Consider the following 24,286-nt stretch of genomic DNA (forward strand, 5'->3'; position numbering starts at 1 on the left):
TGTGTGAGTAAAGAGTTCTGTGCTTTCGTCCAAGTCTCTCTTCTTTCCTAAATTGCATGATTTATCCTGCTTTAACTACATTGACGTTTATGCGTTTATATGGGTATTACACTCAGCCATAAAAGAGTACTTGTAAAGAAGCACTCAGAATAAACGGTGTTGAAGTACTTTTAAATATTTAACTTCATATAAGTCCTGGCTTCAATTTTGTACAAAAATTTTACCAAAAATTGTCAAAAAAAGGTAATTTTCTAAGTCATAAAAACCATTTCATTCTGTACATACCCAGCTTTACTCAGTATGTGGCTAAACCAAAATTGCTTTATATTTGTGGTCTGTATCTTTGCTTACCTTAATTGTGTAGTTTCTTTACTGAGTTAGAGGTGGGTTGTGATACTTTAATTCTCCCGGGGCTAAAAACATGAACACAGTATTTTCTGTACAAACTTGTTAAACTGTAGAACTTAATCATGTGTCTGATCCCTGAGTTGAGAAGCATTACTGCAAGTATTACAAAGCCCTGAAGATATTGAAGGAAAATGCGAAGGACCTCTTCTGTTCTTTCAGAAGAAATACATGTATGCAAAGTCTTAAATCTGTAAATTTTTCGGTATTTGGACCATATTTGCTTTTTGAAGTGTCTAATACAGCAGTGTTGAAGGGCATCTCTTATCTGATAGTTTGGAATATTACTTTAATACAACTTTACTAATAAGATAAATTTCAGTAGAAGTGGATGTATCTTAGTATTTTTTAAAGAGGCAAGAGTTAAACAACAATATCTGCTCTATTTTTTTAAAATGTCTTCTGCAGGAGTACAGATCAGAAAAATCTCTTGAAGAGCTTAGTAAACTTGTGCCTCCAGAATGCCATTGGTATGTAATTGTCCTTTCAGTCCTAAATTAAGTCATATTGAGTTTAATCTGAAATGAGTAAATGAAAGAGCTTTTACTGAACTTAGCGACTTTGTATTGAGCTCTTATGCTGCCATAGAACATACTTTGCGTTTGCTCATTTCAAAGATGGTTTCATGAGCCTAAAAATTACTCCATGTTGTTGCCCTTCTGAACACTTCAAATGATGTTACTGTTGTGTAACTTTTAAGAAACGAGCAGCAAATTAGAAAATAATATTTTGCTGAAACTAGTAACATTGCAATGCATAGTCAACAGTGTGAATGCTTTTCTCAGACGAAATGCCAAAGAAGCCGTTCTTACTGCTCTTCGTGTTTTTACCTACAGTGTACGAGAAGGTAGGGTGGAACATACACTTGCAAGAGATTTAGTCCCAGGTGATACAGTCTGCCTGTCAGTTGGAGACAGAGTCCCGGCTGATCTCCGATTATTTGAGGTATATTCCTAATATTACCTTAATAACTGTTATTTTTGTGGGACGGGGGGAAAGAGAAGATAGCTACTGAATACTGAAGTGCAGTAAGTAAGTTCTTGTTTGGAATTCACAACTATTTTGATAGATATTTTGAAATAATTAGGTTCTGAATGTCATTGTGCATTCTTAACAATATATGTCGCTGCTTATTGTAGGACAGGAGGGTAAAGAATTTTCCAATTTTATACAGTAATGCATTCTTGAGAATTTTAGTCGAGTACTTTTTCCTTAACGTTAAACAAGTAGTAAAATGATTGTTTTAAGTCTGAATTATAAGATATTTTGGCAGCTGGTTGCAGGTGATGCTGAGTCTTCATTTGCATTAATCTTTAGGGCATAGTTTCAGTGTTCTCTGATAATGGGATACTTAAAAATATTGTGAAACTGTGCCAGTGTAATCTTTTCTCTGACACTTTTTCATCGGTGTGTGTTGTTTTATCTTCTAGTTAACTAAATATTTGACTTGTAAAATTAGCACTGCTGAAAGTTCTTGAGTTGAAGCAATAGCACTGTAGTAGGACTTGCAGATTCTCTAAAAATGAAGTCGAGTGTATATATATTCATCTTGCTTATTTTGATTGTTTTTGTTGAATAATGTCATGTTACTTTTCTGTCAGATTGGTTATCCTCAGGTTGCCCTATGTCTGGACTATCTATCGTCTTCTGGATATGATGAGCTGTATATCCAGTCTCTCCATGATTGATACTGGATTAATCAGTGCTCGTTTCATAGACAAGGCCTAAACGAGCCAGTTTCTGAGACAAATTTGTGGTGCATTTGAGAAATTTGTCTGGATTATCTGTTCTTATCCCCTGCAATATAGTTAGTACTTGAGTGGGTTTGTTTTTGTGACTGCAAACACTTTCTCCTTCCTTATTAACTGCATTGGTATGAAACTGCTGTTGCATCAGTGTCTACTTTCTTGCTCATAAGCTTATAGCATGCTGTGATAGCAGTGCTCTTGGACCTCTTGCAAAGGAAAGCAGAAAAGGAATTAGAAGTTTCTCAGCTGTCTGTAGCCCTACACCAGATGAAAATTTGTGCTATCTTTATCTCAAATACTCTTGCAGATCATTTGAAAATAAGAGCATGTCATCTTATTTTCATGTTGTCTCTACTGGGTGTTGTTATGGGGTGGTGAGTTTAAAAAAATTAAATGGAGATCATCTTTTCAGATAGAGAGCTAGATCTCTTCAGCATATTCTCATTGACACTGTCCTAGAAAATTGTAGAAATGGTAATTAGGCACGGTTTACTTTCTGAAGCCTTTCATATATGTGAGAAGTTGTTTCTTCCCTGGTCTAATCTTGCAGGGGCAATTTTGTTTTCCAAAAGACCTTTTCTGGCCTAAGTTTTCTGTACGTTAATGAGTGGTCCATCAAGTTTTATGGTCATCTTCTCTAAAGCCAGAATTTCATCAAGAACTAACATACCTATAGCAATGTAGGCTTTGAATACAATTCCTTTAGGTAGTAATGATAAATGTTTATGGTAGCGAAGTGGCATCTTCATCCTGTTTCAGCTTAGAGTCTGAGGAATACATCACAAACACAAAATTACTATAAAACTTTCTGGAGTTAATAATTCTTTATGGCTTTGAAAGACTCGTTGCAGCTTTTGACAAATTCTCCATTTGCTTTATTGATACAGCATCCATCTTTTAAAAATAGGTACTACACTGGTAACTATTTGAGAGAATAGCAGGAATTAGAGGGATTTGACTGATCAGAAAGCACTTTAGTACAGGTACTATCCTCTTTTAACATTGACTAAATTATTTTTGATCTAGCAGACTGTGTTCATTTTGTTGTCCAGCTAGAGCTGGAGTGCATCAGAATTATCAGGCCACTTAACCTTCCCACCCCTCAAAAAAAACCTGAGAACAAACACAAACCAACCAACAAAACCAAAACCAACCCAAACCAAAACACACACACGAAAAAACCCAACTTGAATCTTGGAGTAATCTGCTATAGTGTGGTGGTAGCAAGTGCAAAGTAACTGATGTTTACTTATGCTTCGTAAGTGATATCCTTTGAGAGAGTTTTGACAGTTGGGTTTTGTTATGCACCCTTTAACACTGTTTTTCTTGAAGGTTATCTTGGAATTTAGTGATATGGTCACCAAGAGTGGCTTTACTTAAATTTTGTTAACAGGATGTTAGGATTCAGGCTTTGGCTCTATTCAAGAGTCATTAAAGTCAGTAGATTAATACGTAAGAGTTGATGTTAGTTGAGGAAAGACATTTTTCTTCGATTTATATTTTGGTAAGTATTTTGTTTTGGATTGTATTTATAGAACACAAGCTGACAGATGAAGAGAATAAAGCTTATTAATACAGAATAATTAGTTTTTACCTTTTCCTTCCTAACTGTCCCCACATGCTACCAAAAACCCCACAAAAGTAAAACCAAACCAAAAAAAGGCAGCTTTTGTTTCTCTAGCCTTCTTGACTGTTGCCTGAATAGCGTTCTCTCTGTAGAGACTTTGTGAACAAAAGACATTGTGTGAAATAAGCCTTTTGTTAGCAAGTTCTTAATGGACCATGGTAGGAGGAAGTGGACAGAAGAAGAGTTGAGAGGGTAATAGATGCGTGCACTTGCATTCCCAGTTAATTATGTTGTTTGGTGACAGAATGCACCACAGTTGCAACCTCTTGAATGTTTTATAGAAAAAAAATCATGAACATGAAATTACGAGTGAACTCTTGACTCTTCAAAGTGAGAGCTTGTTGCATTGCTGCAATATTCTGTAAGAGTGCTCGTTGTTTTGATACTTAAAATGTGGCTGATACTGACATGACTACTTACCGTATGAATGGATTGGATGTATTTTAAGGGTCAAAATTAGGGAACTTCTATTAACACTTCCAACCACTTACAAAAGATTGTCATGCTTTTTACGTAGTCCGTGTATTTTGTTTTCAAAGGCTGTGGACCTTTCTATTGATGAATCCAGTCTCACAGGTGAAACAGCTCCTTGCTCTAAATCTACAGCTCCTCAGCCAGCAGCAACCAATGGAGACCTTACTTCTAGGAGCAATATTGCTTTCATGGGAACATTGGTCAGATGTGGAAAAGCTAAGGTAAAATCATTGATAGAGAAGAGTATTTTCCGTGTTTCAACTATTTTAAGGCATTTCTTATTGTGAAGTTCACATGTCAACTGAGAAATGTACTTTAATGATTACGTGTATTTTGAGTTTTCTAAAACAATAGAAATGAAATAGAATTTTACTGGAAATATGGAAGACTCGACTGTGATATACTGCAGAGCTTTTCTCATTGGTGCTTTTTCAGACACTGGTTTAAAAGGAAAACTAATTCAAGGCCAGGAGAGCTCAAATTTCACATCAGAGCAGGTGATGTGAAACTCTTCTGTTTAGGATGGGGTATTTTCTAGAATAGAAAATGCAGTTTCTAGAACTGCATTCAAAATCTGTAACTGAAAATATAGTTTTGGCTAGTGTTAGATAGGTGTTACCCTATTTGAGTTTTGTTACTGAGAGTTACCAAATACTTCAGCAGCGCACAAAATAGCAGTTTGTTTCACAGAAGCAAATGTTTTTTAGCAAAAACGATTCCTCCTTATGCTAAGAATTAGTCTTATAAACAGGCTAAATGACATTTGCCCACTATTTCAGTCAAAGCTGTCAAGAGGAACCACTAACATTAAAATTAAACTTTATATTTAAATTGGCTTTTTTTTTGTTCTTTTTAGGGGATAGTTATTGGTACAGGAGAAAACTCTGAATTTGGAGAGGTTTTCAAAATGATGCAAGCAGAAGAGGTAAGAATGAATATTTAGAAGCAAAGATGTATATTTTGTGTGTATTTCATTCATTAAAACTTTGAATTCATTACATAGGAACTTAGCTAAGCTTAATTACATTGCTTTTAATATTTTTCTTTCCTCTAGTGAAACAAATCTTAGCTCTTGAACATGAAAGTAGCAATTAAATTCAGTGCAACAAAATATCCATAGTTGACCTAAAAATATTAACTGCGAAAATAATATTCTGACCCAGTTCAATGGAGCAAATCTCATGGCAATTTGTGGAAGTGTATTTTTTTTTTTTTGAAGTGGAATGTTAGTGCATAAGGGATTTGTATGACAGATATGTGCGCTGCTTGCACAGGACTATGTTTTTCCTTGATTAGCAGTGTTCTTTGGGGTTATGCGTGTGTCTCCTGCTGCTTCATGATCTCCACCGTAACCTTTTATAAGCTCCCTTTGACTCTTGCGTACAAAACTCCCACAGTGATTTTCTTTTTTTTTGTTTTTCTTCATTGCAGTACCCTGATCCACATGGGAGTTCAGATTCTTGAGTGCTTTATATATCTAGGGCCTTCTAGCCGCTTCTCTGGCTGCCTGATGAATATAGGATCATAAGGAGACAGTTCATCTGCAGCTGTCAGAACATGATCAGGCACAGTATAGGCAGTGCTTTTTTTTCTAGCTATGTACATTTCTGAAATCTGCCAAAACAGAGCAACTAAAGGCATTAAATGCATCAGCCAGGAGTCGGTCACTGATCTCATGTTGTTAGCTGCAGTGCCTTACTACACTTTGCAAGGGAATACTCCTGTCCAGTCACCAAAGTGGAATCCACTTAAATACACATGTGAGGAAAATATGATCATCTGTTATTTATTGCTATACTATTATTGTATTTAGTTTGTATTGTAACAAATGTAACTATTAATAGGAAAAAAAAACAACAAACAAAACACCAAGGGGAAAAAAAACCCTATGTGAGCATTCTACACCAACTATTACAGTAATCTAATTAAAAAAGTAAATTTTGAAGGTAAGAGTGAATCAAACTTGATACCAGCTTTCTCATTCCTTTTGATAATTGGTCTTTCAGGACACTAATGCCTCTGTCTTGAAAAGTCAGTTTTATTCTTCTTATCAAGAACTGCTTGGTCTTGGAAGAAATGCAGTGGCTTTTAGTCAGCATGATTTATATGTTTATTTTTTATAAAATCCTTGATATGACTTTTTGTATGAGATTTGCTGTAGACATCACAAATCTAAGGAATATGTCTAATAAATTTTTCATTTTATTGAAGTGTTCTTGAATCTTCCTGAATTCTACACAAGAATGGAACAGTCGTCTTTTTTTTTCCCCCTCCTTCCCCTCCCAAAGTAGATGTATAGAAACATAGGGTATAACTACATCCTACTTACTGACAGTGTCTTGAAATTTGCACACCTGAAGTAATATATGATACTGTTCATGCTTTTTAACCCTTGCTTGTTAACTGCTGCGTGTTTACCATTCGTCAAGGCTCCAAAGACACCTCTGCAGAAGAGCATGGATCTCTTGGGAAAACAGCTTTCCTTGTATTCCTTTGGTATAATAGGTAAGAGAATTTATGTAAAACAATTACAGATAATTATGTAACTGAAACTAATGTCTAGGCTTGGGAAAATCAAAGGCCTGATCTCTTTCTAAAATATTTTGACTCCTCATTTTATTGATCACTTGGAATTCATGCCACTAGTCATCTGAAGACTACTAATGTGACATAACTTTCATCATAAGGGTGTTTACTTGCGTCTTTCTGCAAACATACTTTTCTGACTTAACTTTTTGTCCTCTAAATGCTTCCTTTTAAGTTGCAATGTGTCTTGTATTCTAATTCAAGATGTGCGTAAGTGAGTACTTCCTGGTTGATATGATGGGGCAACTGGACTGGTAGAAACTTTCTTCACCTTTGCCGTACTAAAGAAATCATCCTTTGATAATGAAAGAAAGAATAGATTTTCATAGGTAGCACAATAATAAGCTTGAGTTTGACTGAGTTCTTGTCCCCATGAGGCTACAGTACATGTTGGTTTTACATTTATCCTGGTTACTGTTTTCTTTATAGGAGTCATTATGCTAGTCGGCTGGTTGCAAGGAAAGCATATCCTTGATATGTTCACAATTGGTGTGAGGTAAGATTTTTGGTGTTAGTGTAGATCGTGCATTACAGCAAGTGTCTGAAAGATAGTGATGTATGTTATAATATGCTTGCACGCAGACTCTGCTTTTAAGTTCACATAAGTAATTAAAAATTAAAATAGACTTTGTAGTGTAAAAAAGCAAATTCATACTTATTTTTAATGATACAGCATATTCTTGTCAGTCTTTTAACCTGTGCTTTTGTATGGTGATTTCTGAGTGTCTTGTGGAACATCTACAAACAGATGATAAGAGTTGTACAGTTTCAATTTCTGTCATTGAGTAAATAAAGTAAATGTAATTTTATAAGTAGCATCAGACAAAACTAAGTTACTACAAGCCTTGTGCCATGTAGCTCACTAGCTCATTTTTCTAGCATATTATGGGAACTTAATCCCAGGGTGTTGTCTGCTGAGAACAACACTAAATTTAGATGTTCCAACTCTGTACTGTTAGAAAAGTTGCTGAGTTGCTAATTACATGAACAGTGCTTAAGGCAGAAGTGTTTCTTTAAATGACAGGATCAGACTCTGGAGATTTACCCTTTCGGGGAGAGTGGGCAGGGAAAAGCACTAGGACCTGCATCTTTGAGTATTGTTAATGAGTTGTTATGATCTTGTTTACACTATTATCAGGTGAGGTTTTTTGGTTTGGTTTGTTTTTTAAATGACCTTCTGTGCCACGCCAGCACTTAGCTTACTGCTGCATCATGACCTGGAAGTAACAGCTGTGGATCAATGGTCACTTGAAGTGGTGGCATTTCCCAGCTCTTTTTGTTGCTGAGTACACATATTTTTTCACAATTTCGCCTGCTTTGCACAGTCCTAATTAGTGTTTTGTGTAGGCAAAACAGATGTACAATTGATTTCTCTCCCCCTTTTCTTCGACTTTTGTTCGTACTTTTGCAAAAATGATGAGTAGAAATGTCAAAGTTACTACATTTTGTTACTGTCTTCAGTATGTATCTTTTGAATGGTATACAGCTAGAATCACGTGGCAGCTGCTTCTTTTCACTTTTAACCTCAGTGAACAGACAGCTACAGAAACAATGCTCTGAAGTGTAAATGTGTCATTACTATATGTAGATGTATGACATTCTCAGACGAGATTTGTATATTTACTTTCATTACAGTTTGGCTGTAGCTGCAATCCCTGAAGGACTCCCGATTGTGGTAACAGTGACGCTGGCCCTTGGTGTGATGAGAATGGTGAAGAAACGGGCTATTGTAAAAAAACTGCCTATTGTTGAAACTTTAGGTATGACTAGACTAACTTAGAGATAGTATTTTAATACAAATGTTAGGAAATCAACACAAATACTGATGACTAATGGTTAGAATAAAGCAGGTATTCTTATCTTGCTAGCAAGGTGGTGGTATCTTTAGAACGTTTCTAAATTGAATGCATTTTACACACTTAGAATTCAAGCGTATGTCTCTGTGGACTCTTCAACTGTTTTTTTTTTTTACTTAACTGAAATAAAGCGTGTCATTTAATAGCATGCCACACTAGCAATACTCTAAACTGTGTGAGTGATTGAATGTATGGAATACTCTTTATATGTGTTTGCTGTAAGATGTTCTTGTTAAATAGGACTTGTAAAATGTTTTTTAAACTAGTTTTTTTGTCTGAATTCTGGAATGATATTGACAGTTGGAAACAAATCCAAATTTGAATATTAGCAAAAGCTTTGTAATCATAACGCACCTTAAGGATGTTATGCTATTCATATTAAAACTTAAAATAATTTAAAGCCATTAAAGCTTAAAAACATTCTGTATGCAATTTCAGTCGTGAAACATATAAAGCACAGGACGTGGAAAATAAATAGAAATGCTAAGTTAAAGAATTCTGCTGTATTTGAATTTCTTTTTGTATTTGAAGATTGGAAATATTTTTTCCAGTGCCTCTAGCAGAGTTTCACTAGTGTTGCAAGGTTTTTTGTTGCTTTTGCAATTCCTGCTATCATGTCCAAAAAAGTCCAGATACTGCAATGCTCTTTGAAAGGACTCTTTTCCTGAAGTTAGAAAGGCATATACCAATTTCACATTTCTGTAATCTTTTCAATCTTACTAAAATTTGCAGGTTTAGTAGTAAGTCACACTTGTGTGATGAAAGTGTTGTGGCTGGTGTTAGATGTTACACTTTCTGACAAAGAAGGATGACTGATGTAAAGCAGGGTCTTACCTTTCGTCCTCATTAGGAGTCACAGTTGAGATTTCAGTAATGCAGTTTGAGATACAGTGGAATAAAATGAAGGAGACGTAGTGAATGGAAGCATTTCAGACAAGTAGTGAATTTGGGATTTTTAATATTTTTTATTTATTGGACAAGCTTATGCAGAGCCTTGTACAGCTATTCATTAATAGTTGAAAATTGGCTCTTTGTTAAATCTCATTTTGTTTTTTTCACAAAGACAGCTGCAGTATTTCTAGAAATTTGCTTGTCTTGAATACTTTGGTTCTCACATTGTTCTAAAGAAGCATTGTCTTACAAATGTTAATTGATTATTTCAGGTTGTTGCAACGTAATTTGTTCAGATAAAACTGGAACTTTGACAAAGAATGAAATGACTGTTACTCATATTTTTACTTCAGATGGGCAGCATGCTGAGGTATGTAGTGAGACTCTGTTAGACTTTAATTTTCTGTTTTAATTTGTTGTGTCTATCAGCTGAAACATGCTTGAGTATGTTGCAGGTAAAGCATCAGTTAAGAAAGAGTAGATTTGTTGCACCAAATTCCTGTTCCTCAACTTCCAGCTTTCTGTTTCTGTTTTTCATTTCATTTATTATTGCAGCCTTTGAGTTGTTATCCAAGCTTTCTCTGGTTACAGAAGAATTTTTTGTATAATATCTTAAGTTCTTAAATCTCTTGATGGCTGTAGGTCATAACAAAAGACAAATGCTGAGGTACAAAGATGAGAGATTGTGTTTTTCTTCAGTACAGAAAGTTGAGGCTATTTTGCTCTTGCAGGTACATAAAAAAAAATTGTATGTTACGAACATTTAAAACGGGGATATCTAGCTTTTGGCTAAAAGACAATTTATTGTGTGAACCCTTCATACTGAGTATGTACTGTCATTCTTGCTTTTTCATAATGGATGGAGTTGGAAATAGGAGCAGGACATGAAACAACAGTGATTGTTGAGGTTGGGGAGTTGCTGCCAAGACTGAAGTAAATGCACAAAAGAGAAGCAAAAGCAGCAAGGTGTGGAACTAGATGTGGTTTCATGAGTGTTTTTAACAAGTTCTTAAATTCTCAAGCTCTTCTTGATCAGGGTTTTGTTTTTTTTCCCTCCACATTACAGTTAACAGAGGGTCTTGTCATTGACTTTAGTAAGCATAAATACTGGCATTTTTTTTCTTTGTGTGTTATTTACCTGTGTTTGCTTATATATCCTGGTACTTATTCCTCTATTTTTAGAATTCTATAGAAATACTGTAATTGCGTTTTCTTTACTACTAGCACAATTTGGTTTCTTCTGGATCAAATCAACTCCTTTCTCCTAATTGAAAGATAACTTGAAATGGCTGTAAAATGTATTAGCTGTTAGTGCTGTAGACATGAAGACTTTTTTAGGATCCTAGTGGGATGCCTGTTTTTTATGCACTAAAAATACAATTTTACTGTTTTTGACACCTCTCTGAGGTCTCAGCTGAGAGGCTGTTCAAATATGATTTTTTTTTTTTTTTTCTTTTTACTGGATGAAAGTAGGACTCTGCTCTGTACTTCCATTCCCCTGCAGGGGGTATGCATTATTAACCAAGATAAAGATGAATAGGAGGAAAAAATTAGAAAGCAAAAGAAAGAAGAATAAAAGAAAGCATGTCTAATACTGTAAGGAAAGAACATACACTGCATTTATTTATGCTAAGGAACAAAATTGCTACTTTAAAAAAAAATTAGTCTCTTAATACTTCGTTGAACTCACTTGCCCTCAGAGTTTTTATTCCTTAATCTAGTACCTGCTATGTTAAAAGCTGAGTAGGAGAATCCATTCACACTGAGTAAAATCAGTCATCATGAATGACCATTTTTAATTTTTTTTGTAGTTTATAGTAAAAAGCTGAGATTAAAACAGTTTATGAACCAGGTGAACTTCACATTGCATACTGTCTTTGGCTGTTCGTATTCTAGGTTACTGGAGTAGGTTATAACAGGTTTGGAGAAGTGATGCTCGATGGTGAAGTTATTCATGGTTACAACAACGCATCCGTTAGCAAAATTGTTGAGGTAAGAACTTGGCACAGAGAAGTGAGTTTTAATTGATGATGTAGCACAAGAGCTTTGTATGGCATTTACTTTGTGTTCTGTTTTCTCCTCTTTCCTTTCTTGTCTTTTTAGGCTGGTTGTGTGTGCAATGATGCTTTGATTAGAAACGGCACGTTAATGGGGAAGCCAACAGAGGGAGCTTTAATTGCACTTGCTATGAAGGTGTGTACTTGATGGTGCTTTTTGGATTCCTGGCAGGTGGGAAGTGTGTAGAAATAAGTTGTGGTTTTGGTTTTTCTTTTTTCTTCTCCTTTGGGTCTTCTAGATTTGTATTGCAACTGGTTATCTCCTGTGTTTCTTACCTGTTGGAAATCTTTGGGCATTCTGAAATTTGAGAGAGAATTCTTTAGAACTGAAGTAAAATCTTTATTTTCATCTTTTTGCACGTAGTGCTGTCATTTTACCTGCCACAAGCTAATTTATCTGTTGAATATTGATTTTGCTGTCTCTTTCCCAGTTCTGGCCAAAAGCAGTAAGAAGTTGATATCTGATATATTGGTGACTGCAGCATTTATAGCGCCCTTTAAGTGCGGGGCACAGGTAGTTTGAATTGTAGACACTGTGGTTAAATGTTCTGGGTTTTTTTTATAATGCTGTAACGCACCCATTACAGCTACTGACAAACGTGGCAAAGCATCTTAATGCTTGATTTTTTTTTTTTTCTATGATGGTGAATAAACTCAAAAACATTGACAGAAGAATGCATTACATTCTCTCTCCCTGTGTAACTGAGGACTGAGATGTATCTGTGTTCTTGCTGAGACTCATTCCAAGTCCTCAGTCTTTGACTGGAAAAGACTAGAGTGGTGATGTTTTGGCAAGAGCCCATAGAAACTGACAACAGGAGACTCTGACATCTGTTGCTGTAAAGGGAGGTAGTGAAGGAGTTGTGAAGCTCTGTAGGTACTAAGAATAGCTTATGGCAGGCTGTTGCTTCTGCATCTTCTGTAGTCAGTACTTTCTCTTGAACTTGGTTAAGGGTAGAGCATGGAATGGTGTGAGTTGTATTGGGGTGGGGAGAGAACAGCATTTGAAGTGAAATGCATTTTGTCTGGAGTCTTCATGGTTAGTTTCAGATTAAATGTTTGGGTGATTCTGATCACTGGACAAAAAAAGTCATTTCAGGTTGGGTCATTCAAACTAAAATCAGTGACTTGCTTTCTCCAGCCTTTGCCACAATCTTGTTTTACAATTTTGTAGGCCCTTCTAGCAGAGAAATTACATACAAGATATTAAAAATGAAAAAAAAAAATACATTGAGGTGATAGATGTGTTTTGTCAAACCAAGACTTAGGTTGCTAGCCATTGCACGACTTGTATTTGTGGATGGTCATAATCTACAAAGTGTTTCAAGATCTTTGGATCAAAGATAGTATATAGTGTTAAACAGTCTGACTTACGCTGAAGCCTGAAATAAGCTTCTATGATCTTTCAGTGCTAGTTTGTCAGAAGCTTGTCTAAGCTGCAACAGTGTGCCCAAAAGCAACTTTGGAAGTGAAACTGATTTTGGCTAAGTAATGATTGTTAACTAATGTCTCAACAAGTCAACAAATTGCTTGGCTGTTTGAAAAGAAAAGGTCCTGACGTTGTGGTGGTGCTTCTGTTTTATACAAGATGGGTTTAGATGGACTCCAGGAAGACTACATAAGGAAGGCTGAATATCCCTTCAGCTCAGAACAAAAATGGATGGCTGTTAAATGTGTTCACAGAACGCAGCAGGTAAACTTCAGTCACTGTTTCCCTATGCACTGGCTCTGTAGAATGGTAATCTACCTTGTTTCATATCCTTGTTTTCCACTTCAGAAGTTACGTCAAGTTGATAGTAGCACACAGTCCTGAGAATATGGTTTGATAGTAGACACAGTTTTAGTTTCAAGCTCTGAAATGGAGGTTAAGAAACACAAGAAATTCTTTCCATAAAAGGCATACTGCGAAATTGCCTTAAGAATTTTGGTATCTGAGACTTTGAATGTATACCCGGCTGTTTTTTTGTCCTTTTCCTCCCTCCTCCAACATGTAAAGCAATTCTGCCAATTTTCTGCTGTTTCAGTGCTACATAGTTACATAATGAATTAAGAGCAAGAAGATGCATTGATGTTCAATAGTAAAATTTCTTTTGTTTGAAAACACATATTTTCTGGTTTTGATGCAGACACCACGTTCCCCAGTGTTGACAGATTTTATTGGTGTCAACAGTATTCTGGATATATATACAAACCTTTCTTTAACCTCTTTTTGTATCTTCTGGTGCTTTGATATATATTTGTATTCATATTTCATTTGGACCAGTCTGAAGGTTTTTGTTACAAATACTGACACAGTTACTGCTACTCTGATGACTGGAGCCTTATAGATAATATGTGCAACAACAAACCTTATCTTGGATTTATGGAAAATTTCCTAGTATTTCTGACCAGAAAAAGGACTTGCTGACAGTGTTCAAGTATCACAGTTAAATCTTTGCTTTGGAAACAAGTATTTGACTCCTCCTGTCTATATGTATAATATGGTTGTATTATTCCTGTCTATATAGAGAGTGATGAGCAGGAATTGCTATATGATTTTCATTTAATATGTCTGTGTTTTGGTAACAAGGTTTTTAAAAGATTATTGAAAAATTGGTAACAGTTTTAAAGGGAGCATAATTTATTTGAAGGCTAAGAAAACTCAGTGGGTTTAGAAACTGAGAGCTCTATCAGTTAAGCCTACCAGAAAGATTGAGGTAACTTGACTACTGTGCATAAATACCTTCAGAGGGAGAAAATAGATATATTAAAGAGCTTTTTAGTTTAACAGAGAGGAGATGAGAATCAGTGTTGGAAACTGAGCTGAGGCAGCAATTCTTAATGGAGAAGGGGGGAGGGGAAGGGATGTGTTGAACTAGCAGTGGAGCTAAGTGTTCGAGGTAGGTGGTGGATTCTCAGTGCCCTGATACCATCAAGGCTAGATGACTATCTGGAAAATACTAGAGTCATTAGGTTTGGTACAAGGATGCAGGTGATATTTAATGACCTGTGCAGCTGGTTAGATGATGAGCTAAAGATCTTCAGGTCTGATGTTCTGTGTAGGTTTAACTTCTATCCTTTGCATGGCCTCTGTAGTCTATAAACTGTGACCCTCTGTCTGATGTGTATGTTGTCTACTGAAATGAGGTACTGATTATTAGCTTGGCTCTTCTGACATTACCACTCTTGACATACCCTGTATAGAGAGATACTCAAAGAATAGGTGTTTAGGTTTACAAGTGTAACTTTGATCTGTGTTATGTTCTGCAGACTCTTAAGAAAAGTACAGATATGCCATTCTTATGTGTGCTTGTGTGTGTATGTATTCATATATACATACAGACACACATGTGCACACAACAATTCTTTATCCTTTTAGGACAAACCTGAAGTTTGCTTTATGAAAGGTGCTTACGAACAAGTCATTAGATACTGTACATCATATAACTGTAAGGGGCAGACTCTACCTCTTGTTCAGCAACAGAGAGAGCAATACCAGCAAGAGAAGACATCTATGGGCTCTGCAGGACTAAGGGGTAAGGCTGTTTCAGTGTCTCAAACCCACCTTTTTTTCCACTGCTTATTGCTTTAAAAAAAAAAAACCAAAAACCAAAACCAACAAGAACAACCAAAAAAAACACTAGACATTTTTTCGTTCAGTAAGTGCCGCTGGGTTGTTTAGTTTTTCTTTAAAATGGGGGGCAGAAAAACAGATGATGTTGCCCAAGGCCTGTATAATAGGATGATTAAATTGCAAAGGGTGAGAAAAGGCACGGCTGTTTGTGTCACCTCTTGCACATGATCATAAGCAAACAGTACATTGCTACCTAATAGCTTTCATGTCTTGTTATAGATGTCTGATTTTTTTTTAATTTTTTTTTCCCCCCAAATGTGAGTGTTTATTTTTCTATTACTTTGGCTCCTGGCACCTTTGTGAGTTAGGCTAGCACAACTGATGGCAGGTCAGAAGGTGCCATTAAAATTACCTTTTACGTTAACAAGCTGTGTAGATTTGCGAAAAAAACTTTCAGTTATATTTAAAAAATGATTGATAGGAGGTGACTGGGGGCAAGCATTATACATGACTTTCTTTGGCCTCTATAAAGAGAATTCTAGGCTGTTAGATTCACCCACAGCTTTTTAACTTCTTTTGGTTTTGAAGGTAGGTGTATTGGGTGGCTCAGGAAACTCCTAGGATGCAAATTATTAGAAACTGAGAGGATATGCTAGGAGTAGTATCTCTTTGTGCTGTTTTGTTTGGACAGTCGTTATTTGTGTCTGCTTCAGACCACTGTCAAACAGAAAAATCTAGGGTAATGTTTTGAAAAAAGTGCATTTGCTTTTCCCTTACAACTCTCATGTCACTTAAATATATTTAAATTAAGATTCTTCTGTAAAAGACATCCCAGAAAACATTCAGCAGGTACTCAGTGAAATCTGCCTCTCTAAAAGAAAAAAGACAAAGCATAAAATAAAAATACATTAACTGACCCTCCGTTTCATCCTCTTGTATAAAAGACCATGCATGTACAGAGAAACCGTGAAGTTAGATGCTGTTCTCTTACCACACAGTGAAAGCATAAATACTTTCATCTAAGAACAAATAGGAAAGTTATCTTTAAAACCTGGAATATGAATGTTTGGTAAAAAGACTACCCTTTAGGAGAAAGGAATGCACGCGAAGTAGGCTATTCTGAATACTCAAGATAAGACATTGCTACCAGGTTTAAAAAAAAAATAAATTGCAATTGCCACCCGTTCCTTTATGCTGGCCTATTATTTTAAAACAGTTGTATTAATGCTGATGTAAATGTTACTTTCAAATCTAACTTTTTTTTTCTTTGTCTCCTAAAAGTTCTGGCCTTAGCTTCTGGTCCTGAGTTAGGACAATTGACTTTTTTGGGGCTTGTGGGAATAATTGATCCTCCACGGACTGGTGTAAAAGAAGCTGTTACTACACTTATCACATCAGGAGTTGCAATAAAAATGATTACTGGAGATTCACAGGAGACTGCAGTTGCCATTGGTATCAATAGTCTGCTTCCTTTCCTTTTTTCACTTGTTTTCTGTTTTGGCAGGGCCTAGGTAATTGTTGTGAAGTGTGGGTATTAAGTCTTTAACACTTGTGAGTTCTGTGTATTGGGCTAACATATGGCACAGGGGTATTAGGATAAAAAAAAAATCAACACCCTAGCCTGAAGTGTGATACTTTGGTTTCACCTTAAATTTTTCTAACTAGGTTAATGTATGACTTTTGCTGTTTGATACTATGTATTTCTTACTGTATCTTGTTATAACATATGCTTGATTTCCGATTCGTCTTCTTACACCCCCAACACCACCCTCCCTGCCCTCAGCTTTGGATGTCTGTCTTATGGCGACAGGGAGAAACTAAAATAGCCAGTGACAATGAGTATTTGCGACGGACATGGCAGTTCAATACTACCCAGTACAGTTTTTTTTCCGTAATGAAGTTTGAAGTTTCAGTACTATTAACAAATATTTACTTAACTTCTTTTTACAATATAATACATTAAAGTACAAGTACTTTAGCCAGAATATGAATTCTTTACAGAATGATGAATAAAAAGTTGAATATGCACATGAAAAGTACACCCCTGAACTAGCAGTACTTTCTCAGGTGGATTTTTTTTTTTCTTTGTCTCCTCCATGTCACTTTTTGTTTTCTGTCTTGTTGTTTTTGAACTGTGAATTCTTTGGAGAAGACTAAGCTCTTGTGTTTATATGGCACCTGACACTGTGAAGTATAGACCTTTAGACCTAAAAAGTCCTAAGGAAATAAATATCAGATTACAATAGACTTTGTAGCATGTGTTTGTTACTCAGGAGTTCAGATAATTTACTCCAGTATACAGAATCAATAACGCGTTAAGTTGTTCTGCTCTAGGCATTTAAAATCTGAAACGTTGCAGGAAACAGAAGGTTTAAAAAAATAAAATTGGATACTTAATGTTTTAAAGGGCTATATTATTATAATACCTTTTTCATTATTTATTTCTAGCTAGTCGACTAGGATTGTATTCCAAAAATTCACAGGCAATCTCTGGAGAGGAAATAGATGATTTGGATATTCAGCAGCTTTCTCAAATAACACCAAAGGTTTGTTTTGATATACTACTTACTGAAATGCAGTAAAGGATATATTTTATATTGAGAAATGTTGTTTTTCTGTGGTAAGCTAAGATGTAATTTCTGAGATACTTCTATTAGAACCATGTTCTAACGATTCTATGTTATTTGTAAGTTATACAGTAAATTACCAGAGACTTTTAGTGCAGAAACATGGAAGCTGTCCCAGATCAAACAAGTATCTTTTGGTTTGGCATATGATCATATGAAAATTTATTTCCCCAAACTCACACAGTTATCTGTTTAATGAGTCTATTACTTTTGTCTGTTTTAATGATTCGGTTTATTTTTTGCCTTTCAGTGCCTATATTGTGACTTTCATTTTGCTACTTCTCACTTTCAGTGGGCATCATCACTTTTTGTATTGTTAGACCATTTTATTTCTCTGAGTAGCTCAGCTCATGTGTATAACCTTACAGTTTGCATGGTCAGACAGTCCGTCCTTTTGTAATTCGTAAGAGGAGCTGTCTATATCTTTAATGATTTTTAATTGATCGGAGAACACTGGTTGAGAATTTTGGAAGGATGTGTCTATTAAGTTACTGCTTAATAATTTTTTAGCTATTAAATAACTAAATGTATTAGCCAATGTCAAAATTGAAAATGTGAGAGAATAATCAAATGCAATTGAGGTTCAGGCTTGGCTACGTTGCGAAATTTATGCATCAAAATGCTGCTCTGTTTGCAAAAGACTGCAGAATTACACTGCAGGATGCTTGAGTCTGTAAGGCAAGCCAAAAGCCAATGTTTACTATCAAGAAACATGCATGTCAGCTTTGTGTCTTTCCTTGGTGACTCTCAAAAGCAAACCTGGAAAAAAAGAATTGTGTGGCAAGTAGTAATTTTTGGTTTATTTAGCAATATTTAAGGGCTGTCCAACTGAAGTAACTGAAATAGCTACAAATTTATTTTGTGCGTGTTTGACCTGAGACTAAATTAGTTTTCTAGGTGTTTATTTAAAATCTTATTAGGAATTAATTAAAATCAACCAATAAGATTGATATCTGTGTATAGTCTAAAGTGACTGTTAAGAAGTCTAACTTCTTATCCAGCTTCTTAAAAATGAAAATTAGATGTGAATGCTAACAGTATGGAGATATAGAAAACTAAATTCCAAGTGCTCAAATTTCAAATTACAGAAGACTAGAGGCAAAAAATTCTGAAAATTAATGTTTCCTTTTAAGCCAGAATCTTTATTAATAACCTTTAAAATTTCAATCTATTAATAATATGCTATGTAAACTAGTAAAATTGAAATGTTCTGAGTAGCTTGCCACTAGTGTTGACAAGGGAAAAAGACAGTTGTAGAATAAGCATGGCAATTGCCTGCATGAATTTAGTCAGAAAGGTGAGCAGCAGGCCATTATAACTCAGTTGCTTCATAATTTCAGAAGGTTTTTAAATTGCACATTCTATCTTGATATAAGTAGCACCAACTTTGTTTGCCAGACCACACTTCAAATATTCTCTGGAATTAATGATTTCACTCTATTAAAAACACAGCTTACTGGTGCTTCAACTGTAGAGCTAATAAGAGTACAGTTGGCCTTTGATAGTAATTTTTTATCCTCTAGCTTTATGGAATCCAGTGAAATTCTTTACATTTCTCAAATTTTCACTGCTTTTTTGTTGTGCTTTTAACAGGTTGCAGTATTTTACAGAGCCAGTCCTCGACATAAATTGAAAATTATAAAGGTATGTCTTACTAGAGGCTCAAATGCTGGACTGTTGCTATGGGTACTGTTTGTGGTGCCTTTACTTAAACTATAACGTGCTACAGTATGGCAAGGTGAAATCAGAAATGCGTTTGGTTTGAAAGTGAAGTGTATTTTCAAATATTACCTAGAAAAATGTGTAGTGCCCACAAGGGATAGGCAGCTGCTGGTAGGCAACATCATGCTTTCTTTTATGAAGGGAGCTGGAGGTTGATGGAGATTGTGTCACATAGCAGTTGAATTGACTAGGAACTTGAAAGAAACGTATTTCTGATGCTTCTCAGAACAAGATAAAAGGGCATGAATTTCAAGCCATGTCTGAGGTAATGCTTCCATTCAGAAGTTAACAAAAGAACATAGCAAAGAGGGACATACTGAATGTAACAATTGGAACAATCAAAAAAGCAGCAATAAGAAGGAAGTCAAACATCGAGACAGTTGGAATATATATTATAAGAGGCTGATAATATTAACATGTAAATTCAATTATCTTCTTTCTGTCTCTGGAGTTTTTTACTTTTTCTTAAAAGCAGGTTTTATATACCCTAGCTTTACAATTTAAGCTGTCTGAATATATGAACTGAAGCCTAACCTAAAATCTTGCATAAAAATTCATTAGAATAAAACAACTGCGTTTTTTTTTAGGATTTTACAGTGGAATTATCAGAAATTGGGGAGGGGATGGGGGAGATGACACCAGCCTTGTATCTAGAATAATTTTATAGGATGGGTTATTTCAATCCCTGATTTAAGTTCTTTTCCCTTTCTTTAGTCCCTGCAAAATAATGGTGCAGTAGTAGCTATGACAGGAGATGGAGTGAATGATGCTGTTGCTCTGAAGGCTGCAGATATTGGTGTAGCAATGGGACAAACAGGAACAGATGTTTGTAAAGAGGCAGCAGACATGATTCTCGTGGATGATGATTTTCAGACAATAATGTAAGTGGCACTTATGTACATGTGTATACCTTATGCTATGTAGTTTTACTGAAATGATGCTTGGGTTAAAACCAAAAGAAATTCCCTCAACTTGTAAGGGTAGCAGCTGTTAATGAGTTCTCTGCTAAGTGAAAATTATATTTATGGTGATGATCTGTGTTATCCTCTTAAAAAAACAGAAATGCTTAGTTGCCCCTTGTACTATTATGTTCCCAGCTCTTTTTTATGTATGTTACTAATAATATAAGAATGTATTTACATATTTAGACCTTTTGCTACTTTGTTCTTGTACATAGATCAGATGTAAGTAACAAAAGTAGTTATGCATGTATGTGCTATAAAAACTAACCTCTATTTCTACTTCTCCAAGTAGAATTCTGGTGGGTAGTATATTTGGAAACATAACTGAGGTGAAATTGTGAGTCTGTTAGCTTTCAGTAGGATTCACCTTCATTTAATTTCTTACTTCAGAAGCATAAATCTTACATGAAAATCAGTGAGCATTTCTCTCAAGATTTAAGTTTTACACAGTACTGTTTGTTTTCAACTCTTAAAATGTGATAGTGTTTCAGAAATGGGAAGAAATATAAGCTGTTTAAATATCACAGGTGAAGATAAGTTGCCAACTTCTGGTAACCAGCTATTTGTTTCTTCATTTTTTTTTTTGCTTAGTGCGCTTGAGAGAGCATAGCTAAACTTACCTTGTTCTGAATTTAATCCATCTGACTTTTGAAGGTAGTGGTGTTGGCAAGAGCTGGACTGCTTGAGATAGCCTGTCTGGCGAGATAGCCTTCATTTTGAAATAATGCATCAATCTCAGAACACTTCAGTTTGTCTGAAAGTAGGACACTTAGCCCTTGGGAAGAAGTGAAATGCAGAAGTACAGTTAAAGAAAATGTACCTAGGTAGCAGTGTGACAGAGGATGATCTGAGAGTTAAGTCTTCCGTAGTAATTCAGCTAACAGCAATGTGCTGTTGTGCAAAAACAAAAGAGAAGGGAATCCTTTTGACATGCTCTAAAGAGTACATAGGAAAAACATCCTCAAGTAGTACTTAACTTTACTTGGGTTTGATGAGGCTTTTGCTGGAATGCTTTATCCAGTTTTGCTCACTTTATCAGGAAGGTTCTCAACAGGAGAATGAATAGAGTGAACACTAAGGGAAAAAAAAAGTGTGAGCTTCCATAGCTTTACATCCTTCCCCCAACCCCTTTAATCTCTTTGTCTTAAAAGTTACAAAAGGAATGCTGATTAATTGTTCGTTTTGGCTATTGGGGGAATGGAAGAAAGAAATCAATTTTATTTGCAGCAGGGTAGACTTGATTTAGGGATTAGAAAACGCTTTCTCACTGCTATAATTACAATAATGTGATAGGCAAGTTGTGACAGATGCAGATGCAGTTTGAGGAGATGATCTATACATATTTCATTCTGGTACCGTAAGAATACGTGGTCTTCTAAAGTCATGCTATATTTCTGTGGTTTTCTAAAAGCGTGTGTGTGGGTTTTGTGGCTTTTAAAAAAAAATTAGTTAACTTGAATCAGAAGGGCTCATCAAGGACGGTGGTGAATCTTGAACAAGGAGGCTAGATTTTACTATTGACATTTCATTTTGAAAGTTAAGCAGCCGGAAAAATAACTGTTGTGATTATTCTCTTAGTCAAGTTGAAAAACAGACTGCCAAAGTTATAAGAACCTCAGCTCCATTTGTTCCTTGACATTCGTGTTGCTGCTTAAAGTAATAGCTTTTCTGGTTTGTTTTAAGTTTTTTTGGCAGTAGTCTTGTTTGTCTAGTCATGTAATCTTTGTTTTTAATTTCAGGTCTGCAATTGAAGAGGGTAAAGGAATTTATAATAACATAAAAAATTTTGTTAGATTTCAACTGAGCACGTAAGTTTGAAAAGTTGACAATATCAGAAGGTTCTGACTAACTACATTGTGAATGAACCAAAGCATCATGAAGCAGATGCTGCATAAATTCCTGTGAACATTGTAAATTTCATGTAGGATGCTGAGGATGCTATGCTTTTGAATTTTCAGTATTTTGTATTTGGTGGCTTCTTTCATTTTTAAAGAACCAGGAAATAGTGCAATAGACAGACATCTAACTTTGTCACAGTTCTTCCTGCTAAGATGTGAAAAATCAGTAACTGAGAGAATGGAGAGAAATGCATAGCTACCATTGGGTCCTTGTTTAAAGAAGTTAATAGTCATTCCCTTGTTAACCGAACATGTAAATCAAATGGAGGAAACCAGGGAAACCGGAGGTTAGTTTCTTCTGTGATCCATATACTGGTTTGTGGAATGAGTTAGCTCTGTGAAGCAGACTTCCTCCTCTTGCATATGAGGATCCCCCTATGCTAACTCTGATGTGTATGTTAGACAAGAGTTCATTAAGCCTTAGTTTCAAAAATTTGGGGAGTTTATCTTAATGAATCTGGATTCGGCGACATGGTTTTCCTCTTCACCACTTTGTTCGTGAACTTTTTTCTAGGCCTTCATGGCATTTCAGAGTGGTTGAATTCAGCTGCAGAAATTAAAAAAAAAAAAAAACAAACACAACACACCAGGCACACAACACCCACCAAATACCACAACAAAAAATCCCCACCAGTAACCCCCAACACCCCAAAACCTAGAAAACATCAACCTCTTAAAACTTGAATAAGAATTGTAAGAAATATCGTACACTTTCAGTCTTGACTAGTGTCCCACATTGGTTGAAGACTAGAAATCTGCTTCTGAAGAATAACTAAGCATAGACATTCTAGGAATGTGTGCTTGCCTGGCAGCCTTGGGAATGGTAGCCTAAGGTTTTTGATGAATGAGTTACCTTTTTTTTTTCTGTCTCTCTTTGCAGGGAGAGCGTAAAAGGGTTCAGCAGAGCACTAAATTTGGACTTATTAAAAGCCTTGCTCTCTTCTTACTGGTTATGAAACTACTTAATCTGGCACTGAAAGCGATTAGTGCATGCTTGTTTAGAGAGATTTCTAATACCAAGCTTGCAACCAGCTAATCTGTTTTCATTCTTCTGCCTGGCCTTCTCATCTTGCTAATAATGAGGGGTGGTGTAGGTATTTTTAGGGAGCTTGAGTAGTACCTTGCCTTGACTGATTAGCCAGACTAGTGACAGGTGCACAGCGTGGTTGTGTTTACATCAAAAGTGTAGAAGCAGTTTGTTTTGTGAAACGATGTTTAGAAGTTCTGCTTCTGGCACAATAAAAGTGTAGGACCCAGTTCAGCAGTAAAAAAAATCAGCTAGGTGAAGGTGAGTGGTTAACTCTGAAATGTTATGGTAAAGTTTCAGAAGTTTCTAAGACACACATTTGCTGTCTTCTTTTATTGCCAAAACAACACTGTTTTAAATGTAGACGGTGTGAAGATGAGCATTCTAGATGAGTTCATGCTCTACCTTTCAAGTCAGGCTTATGTCAGTCATGATTCACGTTGTCAAAATCTGTATCTGCTCTTAAACAGTTGAAGTGTTGATTACAAAGTAGTTATCAGTGGATCTTCAGAAACGTTCCATGCTGACAGTTATAAAAATGGATTCTTTCAACAGGAGTATAGCAGCACTGACTTTAATCTCACTGGCTACATTAATGAACTTTCCTAATCCTCTCAATGCCATGCAGATCTTATGGATCAATATTATTATGGATGGACCTCCAGCTCAAAGGTAAGTAATTACTTTAAATTCCATTAGAGGTCCGTAGCCCTTTTATTTCAGCAAGGAAAATGGTTGCTTATAAAGAAAGCTCTATGGAGTGTTAAACTTCAGTGAAACGTTTCTGAAACAGCAAACTTCTTATTTGAATGACGATGTTTGCAGTATAGTTCTATGTTCATTCCTTTTGGTT

At 35.7% G+C, this 24,286-nt stretch overlaps 1 protein-coding gene across 3 annotated transcripts in view; it reads left to right on the plus strand.

Moving 5' to 3' along the window:
• The window catches only part of ATP2C1 (ATPase secretory pathway Ca2+ transporting 1), a 68,645-nt gene that overhangs the window by 40,422 nt on the left and 3,937 nt on the right, over positions 1–24,286 (plus strand). For 2 of the 3 annotated variants that reach the window (XM_086614428.1, XM_086614429.1), the window contains exons 6-23: positions 814–875; positions 1,242–1,350; positions 4,320–4,475; positions 5,111–5,179; positions 6,684–6,759; positions 7,270–7,336; positions 8,476–8,600; positions 9,860–9,957; positions 11,484–11,579; positions 11,691–11,780; positions 13,233–13,337; positions 15,003–15,159; positions 16,479–16,649; positions 17,646–17,743; positions 19,418–19,468; positions 20,261–20,427; positions 22,248–22,316; positions 23,989–24,105. In XM_086614428.1, coding sequence (XP_086470554.1) covers positions 814–875; positions 1,242–1,350; positions 4,320–4,475; positions 5,111–5,179; positions 6,684–6,759; positions 7,270–7,336; positions 8,476–8,600; positions 9,860–9,957; positions 11,484–11,579; positions 11,691–11,780; positions 13,233–13,337; positions 15,003–15,159; positions 16,479–16,649; positions 17,646–17,743; positions 19,418–19,468; positions 20,261–20,427; positions 22,248–22,316; positions 23,989–24,105 — 1,883 coding nt within the window. The remainder of the gene's footprint in view (positions 1–813; positions 876–1,241; positions 1,351–4,319; positions 4,476–5,110; positions 5,180–6,683; positions 6,760–7,269; positions 7,337–8,475; positions 8,601–9,859; positions 9,958–11,483; positions 11,580–11,690; positions 11,781–13,232; positions 13,338–15,002; positions 15,160–16,478; positions 16,650–17,645; positions 17,744–19,417; positions 19,469–20,260; positions 20,428–22,247; positions 22,317–23,988; positions 24,106–24,286) is intronic. The other variant, XM_086614430.1, reaches the window with a different exon arrangement.

Source organism: Tauraco erythrolophus, chromosome 7 (assembly GCF_009769465.1).
Source record: "Tauraco erythrolophus isolate bTauEry1 chromosome 7, bTauEry1.pri, whole genome shotgun sequence".
In the NCBI taxonomy this organism is placed as follows: Eukaryota; Metazoa; Chordata; class Aves; order Musophagiformes; family Musophagidae; genus Tauraco; species Tauraco erythrolophus.